Source organism: Sminthopsis crassicaudata, chromosome 5 (assembly GCF_048593235.1).
Source record: "Sminthopsis crassicaudata isolate SCR6 chromosome 5, ASM4859323v1, whole genome shotgun sequence".
NCBI classification, from domain to species: domain Eukaryota; kingdom Metazoa; phylum Chordata; class Mammalia; order Dasyuromorphia; family Dasyuridae; genus Sminthopsis; species Sminthopsis crassicaudata.
Window position 1 is genome coordinate 82740338 of NC_133621.1, and position 13569 is coordinate 82753906.

Sequence of the window (13569 nt, forward strand, 5' to 3'; positions counted from 1 at the left end):
ATGATGTACTTGATTTTACTGATTGTTCTATTTAAGGAAAAAAAATGTGACATACTACCTTGGACAAATAGCATGTGAATGAGATCAAAAAGAGAATCAAATTTGATACTGTACATATAGTACACATTCAAAGCCAACTCTGCTACTGTTACTTTACTCATAGATACAAATTGTATATTATAGATCAAGAATATTGATGCATGATAAAAAAAAATCTATAGGAAACTCTATTATAATACATGACCAGTGGCTACTTTTCCTATTTTAATTTCTTGACCATTTATGGCTTTTCTTGATATAAATTCATTTTATTGTAGGAAGAAATATTACTAAGACATGCTATTTAAAATCTTACCTAGAGTAAGTTTTTTGGGATGGAGTACTCAAAAAACATACTTGATGGATATATTGCTGTATTTCAATAAAGATGGCTACTCATCTTAATATCAATGTCTAAATGTACATTCAGTGTATGTGTGTACATATATGTATATGTGTGTGTGTCTATGCATTCATATACATATATAAAATTGAGCATATACATAACCAACCCTCTATTTTTAATATGTCATTATCAAGAAAAGTTAGATTCCCGAAATTCCCTTGCCCCAGAGTCTATGGAGATATAGTACTAAGTATCAAAAACAACCATAACCAAAAGCAACAAAAATTCAAGAACTCATAGCTTTGCAAATTTCATTTGGAAATCAAGTTTCTATTTTTTTATTTAGTGAATTGTGTTTCAAATAATTCTGGATTTCCCAGATTAGGCTGAATGTTGACCTAAATGTTCATTTTCTAAGAAGGTACCCCACTTAAACATGAGATGCCGAGGTTATTTTTTTTTAATAAGCACACAAATTACAGAGTTGGAAGAGGTGAGGCTGCTTCTGAAAACACTGGTCAGTTGAATGTTACTAGAATCCTAATTTCATCTTGAACAATAGACCAACCATTCTAGCTCTGAACTAGCTTGTTAGTCATGCACTGATATGTGTAATTAAATATTTCTCGGAGCCCAGAGGGAGCACATTTACACTTTAAAGAGAAACTGCTAAGCTAAAAGATAATTAGCATCACATGTGAGGGCTTTGCTTAAAATATATATATTATGCTATCACTTCTTGCTGTGTGCAATGACATCTACTAACCCTGCTCACTTTAAAAATGGACAAATTCTTATTTTGCCAGCTAATTAGCGGTTGCCGGTGTCATTTTTGTGATGTTGCAGCTAGTAATATGAGCCCAGTTGCATAGTCACAAAAGTGATCATTGGAAACTGTGACTCTGCTGCAGGGACAATGTGGGAAACCCCTTTTCTGAGCCTCTAACGACCTCTGACCTTTGCTTGCTGATGGTTTGCATGATGATTTCTTTTCCACTCAATGACCCCATGGGTTGGTTTGTATCACTAATCATTCTTCCTCAGTTAATTCCTCCTGTGTATAGATCTAAATATAAAAATTATCATTTTTTTCCTTAATGTTTGAGACCTTCTGCTTATGGTTGAATTTTCCGTTTACTCTAGTAGTATAAACCTGGGATGGAATGGGATACTTGAATATTGCTTATTTATCTTCATAACTTATCAGTAGACTATATCATAGGTCAACTGGATGAAAAACCTTGTGTTGAAATATGTGATAATCGGCTTTTAAGGTTTTCTTTTGTGCTTTTTTCAAGCTGTGATAATACAAGTATTTGGATCTCTTGTAAATAAAATGTTAAGAAAATAATGCCACGTGGTATTTACACAACATGTCTCTTTGGCTGTTTGTGAGTTGTTGTTGTTTTTTTTTCTTTTTTTTCTCCAAATAGGGTTAGAGGAGGTTTTTCTTAAAATTACACTAAAGCCTTTCTAAACTCTGCAGAGGCAGCCAGTCACAACATGCTTAGAGACAACAGCATTTTAAACATGCCATAGAATGAAAAAAGGAATTACGGGAGTGCAAAAGCAAATCACAGACATATTTAGCTAGTAATTAGCTTTTTAACAACATTACTAAGTGAGGGAGGCTGTCTTGTTATAGAACTCCCAGGGAAGAGGAAAGGGGGCTGACCAACTGTAAATTGGACACTGTGATACTGTTGTGTCTGATGGCTGCTTACATTTTAATTGTGTCCTACACATTTTGGCGAAGGGTGGATATTTATCCTATTTATCTCTTTTTAATTATGCCTTTGTTGAACATTCTTGGCACGATCTAAAAAACAAAGTTAAGACCTGGCCATTTACTAAGTCTACAGATGTCTACAGATAAACATTTAGTTTTCCTTCCACAAAACATGGATGAGGCTGTCAAATATGAAATATCACATGATGTTGAAATGCAGAGCTAAGGTGGTAACCCCGAACATGTTAAAAGATCCAGTTACTCAAAAATATATGGCAAAAACTTTCATTTGCAGTTGAAAACCCTTTAAAAATAAAACAACTCTAGAAAGATTTAATGGTAAGCATGTTTGATTCTGCTAAAAGAAAATAATATCACCATCACCAAAAAAATTCTAAATGACTTTATACATTTTAGCCTGTATGGTAGGGTGGGCCCAGCAGCCTTCCCACTTCAGAAGCCATTCTGGTAGTTTAGAATCTATTTATCAGAAGTAGAACTCATAATGTCCTATGAACCTGAATGAGGAAAAAAAGAGAAAAAGACTTTACAAGTGGATCTACTTTCCTCGGTCCATTTTATACTCAAAGAGCCAAGTAGTTTTATGGTATTCTTGCACAGGAGTACTATTAACTTCAATAAGTGTTCATTTCTTGCTTATCATCTTTTCTTTCAAATCACAAATATAAATGCAACTTTAAAAAATTCTCCTGGTGGTATAGTTGTGAGAGAGCTTCACCATTACCAAGTACCCAAGTCTTTCTTTTTTTCCTCATTCAGGTTAGTAGCACATCATGAGTAACTAAGTCTTGGTAATTTGTGTACTGAGCCTTTTCTCTTCTTACTATTTTCACTTTTTGAGATCTCTGAGCATATGCATATTACATATTTTCCCTTTTTTGGTGGAGAGTCAGCACAGAATAGGGAACTAACCTCAGAGCCAACTATCAGTGTCTAGTAAGTGCTCATATCCAAGTTTTCCCACTATATGTTATCTTTTCTCAAAATATCTGTTGTTAAAGTGCTTCCACTTAGTGCTTGGGGAATATAAGATTCTCACATTGAACACTTGCAGTGCCATTGGATCTGATAGCCAAGCGCCATAATATGATGATACCAAAATATATGTATATGGTGAATTCAGTGGGAAGAAACTGGTTAATCTGTTGAAAAGAAAAATCAAAGTCACCTCCTCCTTTCTTTTAATGTCCTGAAGATAAAACAACTGATTGAATTTTTACTTTTTGATGGATTATTTTGGTGTTTGTAGACACAGCCTGTGAAAAGAAAAAGTAAAGCCTTTTCATTTTGTCTTTAAAAGGAATTTTCCCATGTTACTGTCTTCCTCTCCCAATTTTATTTCCTATCATAGGATAAAAGAATGCTACACATTTCAGATGAGGAATAAATTTCTTTCTTCCAAAAAAAAATCTAGACTAACTGTTATTTTCTCCTTTGAAAACACCCTTTTGAATAACTTGATTTGCTTTTTAGATATTCCATAGCTTATCTGCTGAAAGAAACAAAATATTAAAGGGTCCTTTACAAAGAATATAAATCATCCTTCTATTTGGGCCAGGAGGGAAAAGAATTGTTACAAAATTTTGATACATGTTTTTGTTTATCTTTGAGACCAGCCAAAAATCTGTAGGATGAAAATTGTTTGGTTAATGCACTCATTTCAAGAATGGAAAGCATTTTTTGGACAACATTGTTTTTCTTTTCAGTTTAAACATTCTTACTACATGATCATGTAAAAAGTCCACAGGAGGATTTCTCTAGAGAATATATGAATGCAACCTGTTTTTTCAACAGAAATGTGTGGATGATGGGAATGTTTGGGGGTTGGAGTGTGAATTTTAAAACACAAGAATTCCAATGTATGATACAGAAAATGAGCCTATAACTAAAAATTAGATTAGGTGAAGAAAATTTAAAAAAGAAAGAGTTAATCCAGAAACTAGATAGATTGATCCATCAATTAGACAGACCATTTATAGATCTGGTTGTTTATGTTCACCCTTGCAAATATAAAACCTTTGTGAATGTACATGAATTTTGTTTTAGTGATGCAGTTTACTATAAAAAAGGAAATTAAATCATGGGGAATTGTGGGTATGATTTGTTTTATCAAAACTGGCTAATGGAAAATGAGTGAGAATATGTAATCATTGATTTGGTTTATTGTATATTATTTGAGGAAACAGATTATAATTATAACTTCATATCTCTCTTTTTTGCAGAAAAGTTAACAAGTGCTACAGGGGCCGTTCTTGTCCAATTATTGTTCATTGCAGGCAAGTATAACTTTTAACATGTGCTTGGAAGTTTTCCTATATTAAGAAACTATAAAACTATAAAAACAAGCATAAAGTTGAGATTACCAGCAAATTAATACACACATAATTAAGTATATCTTTTGAAGATAATTCTGAGCTAGCAATTTAGTTTTATGCTCTTTTTATGCTGCTGAAAGTTGTGTTAATTATTCTTATGGTGACCATTCTATAATTTTTTTTGTTAATTTTTGCCTGGCATGTAATGTCTAATTACTCCAATAATGTATCTGACCAAAAAATTGGATTAAGATGATATTTTATTTTACAAATCGCAATCAGATAAGCCATATTGCTTCATATACATACATACACACACACATACACATACACACACACACACACACAAAACACATACGTATATAAATATGAGCTGAGTTCAAATCCTGCCTCAAATATGTATTAGCTGTGTGGTCCTGAGCAACTCACTTAACCCCATTTGCCTCAGTTTCCTCATCTGTAAAATGAGAAGGAAATAGCAAACCATGCTAGTATCTTTGCCAAGAATATTCCAAATAGAGTCACAAAGAGTTGGCCACAACTAAAATGACTGAACATCAATGTATATATATATACATATATATATATGTATATATATATGCATATATATACATATATATGTATATATATACATATATATGTATATATCTAGTATTTGGCCATTATTAGAGTCATGTTTGAATGACTACCATCTGGCTTACCTTATTGTTTGATGGGTTTACTATGAATGTTTTCATAAAAGTCAACTTGGCTATTAGAATTATGCCATTCCATAGAAACCTTTGTTTTCTCTAAGATAAAACAATAGAAATTAAATTAATAGGTTGTCAAAAGGCTATCTGAATTTGACATTGCCCTTCTCTACTGCATTTGACTCAATTAACAAGCTAAATTTCAGATTGTCTTTTGTTAAATAATTCTCTTTTTTAGAACTTTTTTTTTCCATTAAGAGTTATGGTAGTAGAGAAAAGTTTTATATTTTGTTTTTTATTTATATTTGTTTTTGTAAACCTATCAAAGTATTAGAATTATTTCTATCACCCAGTATAGTGTCTTCCACATAATACTCATTGAATCAATGTTTGTTAAAGTGAATTCAGTTCAAGAAAGTCTCTCCAATGAGATGATACCAAGCCCACCAACCTAATTCAAAAACAAGCTTTTGTTGGTTTGGGGGGGTTTTGGTCCATAGGGAAGGGAAGGTAGTGGTCATCTCAGTCTTTTAATTTCCCTCTACAAGTAACATAGTCCTTACACCTGGAGATGCTAAAACAAGCTCAAATTAGAGGAAATGAATTAGCAGTTCTTGAAATATTCATAAGTTGAGTATATTATGCAAACAAGAGCAAAAAAAATAGGCATCATGCCTTTGGAGTCTGTTGAGGGCATGTATGGTAAAGAACAAATTATTTAGAAAACAACTGCTTAAGCAAGGCTTTTTTAACTTGAGGTACATGAACTTTAAATTATATATATATATATATATATATATATATATATATATATATATATATATACACACACACACACATGCATATTTTTAAATAGTTGGCTTCCTTCATACTCATATTTTTTATTCATTTTAAAGCATTCTAAGAAAGAACCCATCACACCAAAGGAGTTAAAGATTGCTCTTCTTCAGTGATATAATAAATAAAGCTATCTAGAAAAGTTTGTTCTTCTATTTTTTTTTCCTGAGGCAATTGGGGTTAAGTGATTTGTCCAGGGTCACACAGTTAGGAAGTGTTAAGTGTCTGAGATCATATTTGAACTCAGGTCCTCCTGACTTCAGAGCTAGTTCTCTGTCCACTGTGCCACTTAGCTGCCCCTTATTCTTCTATTTTTAAAAATTTTATTTGTATTTATTTTGTTTTGGCTGCTTTTTTTTTTTTAAACCAATCATCTATTTGAGGGAGAAAAGTTGTGTTAATACACTTTTCTCTGTGAAAGGCCTCCATCCCAAGTCAATTCTGTCTAATAATTATTCATTTGGTAGTTTGATCAACAAACAAGAAAAACAATACTAGCTAATATGTATAGAGTTCTTTCAGGCTTGCAAAACACTTGGCCTATGTTATTCATGTGATCAAAAAATAAGTGGGCAAGTAGAAACGAAACAAATCAAAGTGACTGCAGGGATGGGATGAAAACCTAAATTCAAATCCCACCCAAGGTATATGACTCTTTGCAAACTTTGGAGTCCTTAGATAGAAAATGAGGAGGTTGGATTAGGCCTCCAAAGTGATCCTGTTGGCTAAGTTAAAGAGATAAAAGAGTTATATTGCAAATTATATCAACTTAGTAGGAAAAATAAACATTTTCTATATCAAAATTAATGGTTTTGGTATGTTATTTTTTTTTTGTCCTGGAAAATGCATCTTCTTTTTTTCGTTTGTTTAAATTTGATAGTATTGAAGGCATAATTCAAAACACTTTTACAACTCTAGTCCAGATGGTAAATTTTCCAATTATAGAAGGTGGGGGCAGAGGAAGAAGGGAGTACAAAAAGGAGGAAATGAAATAAGAAAGCTTTTTAAACTACGATTCAGTAATAGCATAAAAACATCTAAACATAAAGAAAAGACCCCCCCAAAAAAATCAGTAAAACAATTATCCAACATATGTACTTAAATGAAAGCTTTGGTATTTTCTGACAATGCTTTTGCATCTTTTGCTTTTAGTCTTGTCTAGAGATCATCCAGTTCCAGATCATAGGAGTAAGGTTCTCTGTTTTTATTGCATGTGGCAAATTTAGTATTTTCCTTATCTAATTTTCTCTTGCTAAAATTCAAATACATATTTGGTCTTAGAAATGAAAAAAACAGAAAGGGAAAATCTAATCATAAAGAACAATAGTTAATCCTTCATGAACAGCTTGAGCTTATTAAAGCCCATCACAAGTTTTCTTTGTTTCTTCTCCTCTGGTTCACTCTTTCACTTTTCCTTTCCCTGTCCCCACTCATAATATGGGTAAAATAAATGATTGCTGCCTTTCCTGTGGACAGATAGCATTTTCATTCTTTCTCCTTCTGTTGACAGTGATGGCGCTGGAAGGAGCGGCACCTACGTGCTGATTGACATGGTTCTCAATAAGATGGCCAAAGGTGAGATTCAAAAGCCCTGGCTGCTTTGTCAGGGCCGAGATATGTGGTAGTGTTGCCATAGTAACGTAGGATGCAATATTCACAGAAGGCCTTCGAATAAATTAGAGTAGTATACTCCCCCTTCCTGAATCATATTAAGTTATCTGCCATACATTTTTAAAAGTACACTCTTTGTTAATGGGTCTACATAGGACAATATTATATTTGACAATGAGGGAAAAGTAAAGACTTTGTATTTTTAAACATTCAACTAATTCTTTAAAAATAAGTTATTTTTGGTACATAGTATATTCTTAGTAGAACATAATCTTCATTGGTCAGTGATAATTTCTACAACTAACAATCCAAGTTTTCTCATCTTTAAAATAGGATAAGAGTTCAACTAGATGGTCTTTAAGATCAATCTTATATAAATAATTAACTGTTTTCATTATGAATTTTTTTAAATATTTGAGTCTATAGTAGCACTAGGAGAATCCCTCCCTCACTCCCATTAAAATATAACATCTTTGGGCCAGCTAGGTGGCGCAGTGGATAGAGCACCAGCCTTGAATTCAGGAGGACCCGAGTTCAAATCTGGTCTCAGACACTTAACACTTCCTAGCTGTGTGACCCTGGACAAGTCACTTAACTCCAGCGGGGGGGGGGGGGAATATATATATATAAAACATCTCTTGATTTTTGGCTCTTTTGGAGACTTCATTTCCTATCCTAGAGTCAAATAATTCTAGAGCTGGAAAGATTCTTCTAGATCATCTAATTCAATCCCTTTATTTTACAGATGAGAAAACTGAGGCCCAGAGAGGTTCATTGAAGTCACACAGTACTGAAAAAGGGACTGGGACTCATGGGTCAGAGGAGAGAATAAGAATAAGGCCTTAGATTGAAATGAGGTTTTGCAGCATCAAATAACATTGCGACGTATTTGGAATTAGCTTAATCTTGGGGGATTTATACACATAAAAAAACAGAATTATGTTACTTATTATCAAGTTGGGTGGGGGAGGAGTATTTCTGTCTAGGAAAGTATATTTTTATTTTCTCAAATGTACATCATTTCATTTGCAACCTCCGAGTTGTTGAAGTACAAACATTTCCATCTGTGTTAAGAGTAGTTGTATCTTCCCCAACATCCACCAAAGAAAAGAAAAATTCTGTTGGGATTTGTTTTATTTAAACCTCTCATGGATGTGTTTGTGAAAGAATATGTGACATCATAAGGTACTTGATACATACTCACCAAAAATGAGCAAAAGTAGGGAAACAAATGTTGACATCATCTCAATATTTGTTTGGGTTCTGATGGTTTTCACCAAGAGGATATGATGAAACCTGGAGTTTAAATATATGCAATTTTGTATCATAGAGAAGTATTTTCCAGCTTGGGCTTTCAACCACTTAAGGAAGGGTTGACTTATTGTAAGAGCACTAAAGAATGCCATTTATTGACTCCATTGTACCATGTAATGTCAAATTCCATTTTAAGTGTGGGCTTAGTATTGCACAATACAAAACAAGTCATGTGAAACTGACCAAAGAAAGGCGTCGCAGGATTTTTTTTCTTAAAGATTGGTCCCCCCCTCACCTCCCCCATTTTGTTCTTGACCGGCTCCCCTCCGCCAATGGGGTGTGCAATGTGAAATCCCCTGACCTGGAGCTGGGGATGGAGTCTAAATGAAAGATCAAAGGGCAGAGCGGGCATCTCAGCCCTGCTGAGGTGGGCCTTTCCCAGGCCGTCACACTGTGAGGCAGCCAAAGGTTTTGTTCTGACAGGAATCGAGGCCCGGCCTGTGAGGCCTACGCCTTCTTTGTCTGGCCTGAGAAGCTGGAGGCCCAGGTTGAGGATCCAGTGTTCATCAAATGATCAAAGGCCTGAAGCCCTGGACATGAAACCTTTCTTTCCATTTCCTTTTCTTAAAAAGAATGAATTGCACCAAGACCAAAGAATGCCATTCCCAAAGCTTTTATGTGGAGTGCTAGCACTAACTTTAGAGTTCTTCAGTCCTCAACATAAAAATGTAAGTGCACTTGCAGCCCGGGTCCAGCTGCAACGACAGCATCGACTAGAATTTCTTTCATAAAGGCTTTTTAAGTAAGGATTAAGGCCTTCAGTCTTTTTTTTTTTTTTTTAAAGAAGGACGTTTAAGAATAAACTTAGAATAATTTAAGTTCTAGTTCCACTGTCTAGTTTATTAAAGAGCAAACAATAATGCATTTTTAAATCAAAGTAAATAGGCTCACCCTACTTCTTTTGCAGTGGGAAAGTAGATATAAAACTATAACATACTGTTGTACTTCAGTGATTTTTGTCATAGGGAAGTTCCCTTTTCAACTAATACTTGGCACTTTTACTTCAGAAATAGTTTTATTTTGGAATTTTGCATTTAAGAACTTTGGTCATTTAAAATCTTGACTCAATCACCGATCAATTTATGACTATTTCTGGAAAAGTATGTTTATATAGTTGCGTTTACTCTTTTTTAACTATCATTTTATCCCTATAGGGAAGTTCCCTTTTCAACTAACATTTGCCCTTTCTACTTCAGAAATAGTTTCATTTCAGGATTTTGCATTTAAGAACTTTGGTCATTTAAGATCTTAACTTAATCACTGATCACATTATGAATATTTCTAGAAAATATGTTTATAACCTTGTGTTTACTCTTTTTTAACTATCATTTTATCCCTATGGGGAAGTTCCCTTTTCAACTAACACCTGATCTTTCTACTTCAGAAATAGTTTTTCAGGATTTTGCATTTAAGAACTTTGGTCATTTTTCAGGATTTTGCATTTAAGAACTTTGGTCATTTAAGATCTTAACTCAATCACTGATGAATTTATGAACATTTCTGGAAAAATATGTTTATATAGTTGTTTACTCTTTTTCTATTGTCATTTTATCTCTAGCACGATGTCTTGCCCACATATATTAGGGGTTTAATAAATGCTTGTTCAATTGAATTAGACATCTATTCATTCACACAGTATTTTACAGTTTTCACATATATGTGTATTTATGTCTGTATGTGTGTAAAACATGTAAGTTCTAAAGTAGGGATGGAGAGGAGATGCAGTTGACTAGAAATTTAGACCAGCTCCATCATCTGCCAAGTGATTAGTTTCCCAAAGAATAACATTTGTTAGGTCAGCTTAGAGCCTCCAGGCAGAGTTGAAATTGTCCTAACTTCCAGCTAGCATAGTGGCAATCATAGAAACCCAACCACTGGGGAAAAATTTATCACACATTTTATAGAGGATTCCCTACCAGGATTTTTGTTTGGGCAGGGAGGAGGGAATTTGAAAAGGTCTCATGATACTAGAAGTTATATGCTGAGTAAACACATTCCAATCTCCCAGTTGCTATTGTTATTCAAAGAAGTGTAGAAAGCATTTTTTTGGGAGTCCTGTTTCTTTTGTTTGGCCTGAGTCATAGGAATGAGAATTTCTTTTTGGGAACTAAATTAGAGGATGTTCTAAATAAATGCGGCAGTGAGTTGTTGTCTTCTTAGCTACAGTAACTCCTAGGGCTTTTCTAAATAATCTAAATTGCATGAATTTAGAATAAACAGTGAGAAGGAGATGAGGATGTTACTATCTATTCAACATCACATTTTCATCCTCAACAATTTAATCCTGTTTGTTATTGTTTCGCTTTCACACAAATCTTGTCAAATCTTGCCAAAGATCAGTGTAAGTTAGGGGTTTATATTTCTGATTAATTGTTCATTATATATTTGTCATTTGATTTAATGCTACATTTTAATGTTATTATGCTGCATTTGCTATGTAGATCAGTTTACCAACATTCTCATCAACCCTCCTCCTACCTCCCAAAGGAAATAAGCTTAATAAATGACAGGCCTACTTCAGCCTTTTCCCACTGCTTCTCTCCTCATACTTTACCCAACCCCCCTCCCCATCCCTTGCCAGGTCACAGAGTGCAGAGGCTGTATAAACGCTATCCACCTACTCAGCAATGAAAAGACATTTGAATTTCCAAAGAGATCAAAAGCATTGTTGTTAATAATAACATTAACAACTCACATTCATATAACATTTTAAAGTTAACTATCAGTTTGCTTCAGCTGACTCTGTGAGGTGGCTAAAGTGTTGTTATTCTTCACAGATGAAGCAACCACAGTACATAGATGTTGTGATTTGTCCATGAGCATAATCACACAACTAAATGGTCCCTAATCCCCCTTTCCATTAAGCCATACTACCTCCTCTCTGAAATATCAAGGTATCTTTCATAACCTTTCTTTTTTGTCTAAACAAAGTGGTAATTTCAAGAGATATTTTGTTCATGACATATTAATCATTTGTGAAATTTCAGCTAAGTATTAGCTTTAAATAGTATGCTGAACTAGACCAAGAGAAGCAGAAAGGAGAAAAAAATAGGGTGTGACGTAAACTGATTAAATGAATCTTGCTACATATTCATGGAGGTTTTTAACTTCATGACTCATCCTGTACTGTACTGAACAATGCAAGAAGATCTTAATTAAGCAACTCCATTTTTTACTGGTTTATCATACTTAAAAATAACAAACTGCATGTCATTAAAGGATAAAATTTAAATTAATTATCTCTGCTAAGAACAGAACAAATAAACTCATTAAGAGCAAGGGAAGGTTTTTTGATTATTGTTTGCTTGAACCTTATCATCATCATCAGTATGTACAGATTTGAGTTTGTTACCTAGTAGTTTATCCATTGAAATCGACTGACAAAGATTTATTGATGATTTATCACGTAAAAGTGCTATTCCAGATGGTTTAAGATATAGTAAAGATAGGATAAAGTCTAGGTCCTGCTGGACCTTATGCTTTACTTTGGATGATAAAATTTGTACACAGATAACTACCTTACACACACCCACACAGAGCCAGTGCCTTGTGAGTGGAAAATATAAGCTGTTCCATAGGATTGCAAGGAAAGCTCACTTTTGGTTCAAATGATACTAGTTTTCGTGGTGGGAAAACTGGAGTTGGGAGATGAATAGGATTTTGGCAGGCAGAGGCAAAAAGGTCATTCCAAGTAGAATATGGTATGGTGAAGAAGATGATTAGCTTAAAGAAAGCAATAGAGGAATTTAGGATAGGAAAAGGAGGCTGGAGCCAGGGAATTGATTATCTTGAATACCAGGTAAAGGAGGTGAATTTCTATCTTGGAGGGAATGAAGAGTCAGTTGAGGTTTTTTAAAGAATTCAAGTGAAATGATCAAAGAATATTTTTATAGAGATTAATTTGGCAGCCTGTGTGGGATGGATTGGAATGGAAAAACACAGATGGCAGGAAGACCAGTAAAGAGGCTTTTGTAGTAGTTTGGATGTGAGGTAACAAGACCCTGAATTAGTGGTAGCAGTAAGATGTTTATGAATTACATGATAGCTTAACTGGATAAGATGAGTTTGAAAAGGCAAATTCAAAGAAGTCAATAAAACATGTTGGTAGCGAGGAAGTTGGATATGTAGGTTTGACTGAATCTTAAAACTTAAAGTCCGAAAAGTATCTTAATGTGTCAGTGACTTACCTCTTAGAGAATAAAAAACTAAGTCTTTACTCTGTTGTAAAAAAGAAATGACTGTTTTGAACTGGAGTCCAGTAAAGGGAGTTACCATTTTTTAAAAGTAAGATCAAAAATGTAGAAGTTTTTATTTTTATTTTATTATTTATCATTAGAATTTTTTCAGTGAGTTAATCTGGCACCTCAGGAATATTGATATTCATTATTATGTTATGGAAGATAGTATTTGCAATGATGTGGCCATAGTGTATATTAAGCTAGCACAGGCTGCATGTGAAATTCTATTATACTGTGGATCTGTGAATGAGTTGCTGAGGAAGTAGTTAAACCATCTTGCTTGTTGTGGGCCCTACTGTCAAATAATTGACCACCATGGGAGCTGTGCCCCAAGCCACAGGCAAGCATGCACAGTGGACCCTGGGGTCAATTATTTAATGGAAAAACCTACAATGAAATGGGGCCTGTTGTTACTGGAAAACATCAT

General features: G+C 34.0%; 1 protein-coding gene across 6 annotated transcripts in view; it reads left to right on the forward strand.

The window, feature by feature from the left end:
• The window catches only part of PTPRN2 (protein tyrosine phosphatase receptor type N2), a 1470018-nt gene that overhangs the window by 1427428 nt on the left and 29021 nt on the right, over window positions 1-13569 (forward strand). For all 6 annotated transcript variants that reach the window (XM_074267305.1, XM_074267309.1, XM_074267307.1 and 3 more), the window contains 2 exons: window positions 4358-4411; window positions 7490-7554. In XM_074267305.1, the coding sequence (XP_074123406.1) occupies window positions 4358-4411; window positions 7490-7554 (119 nt within the window). The remainder of the gene's footprint in view (window positions 1-4357; window positions 4412-7489; window positions 7555-13569) is intronic.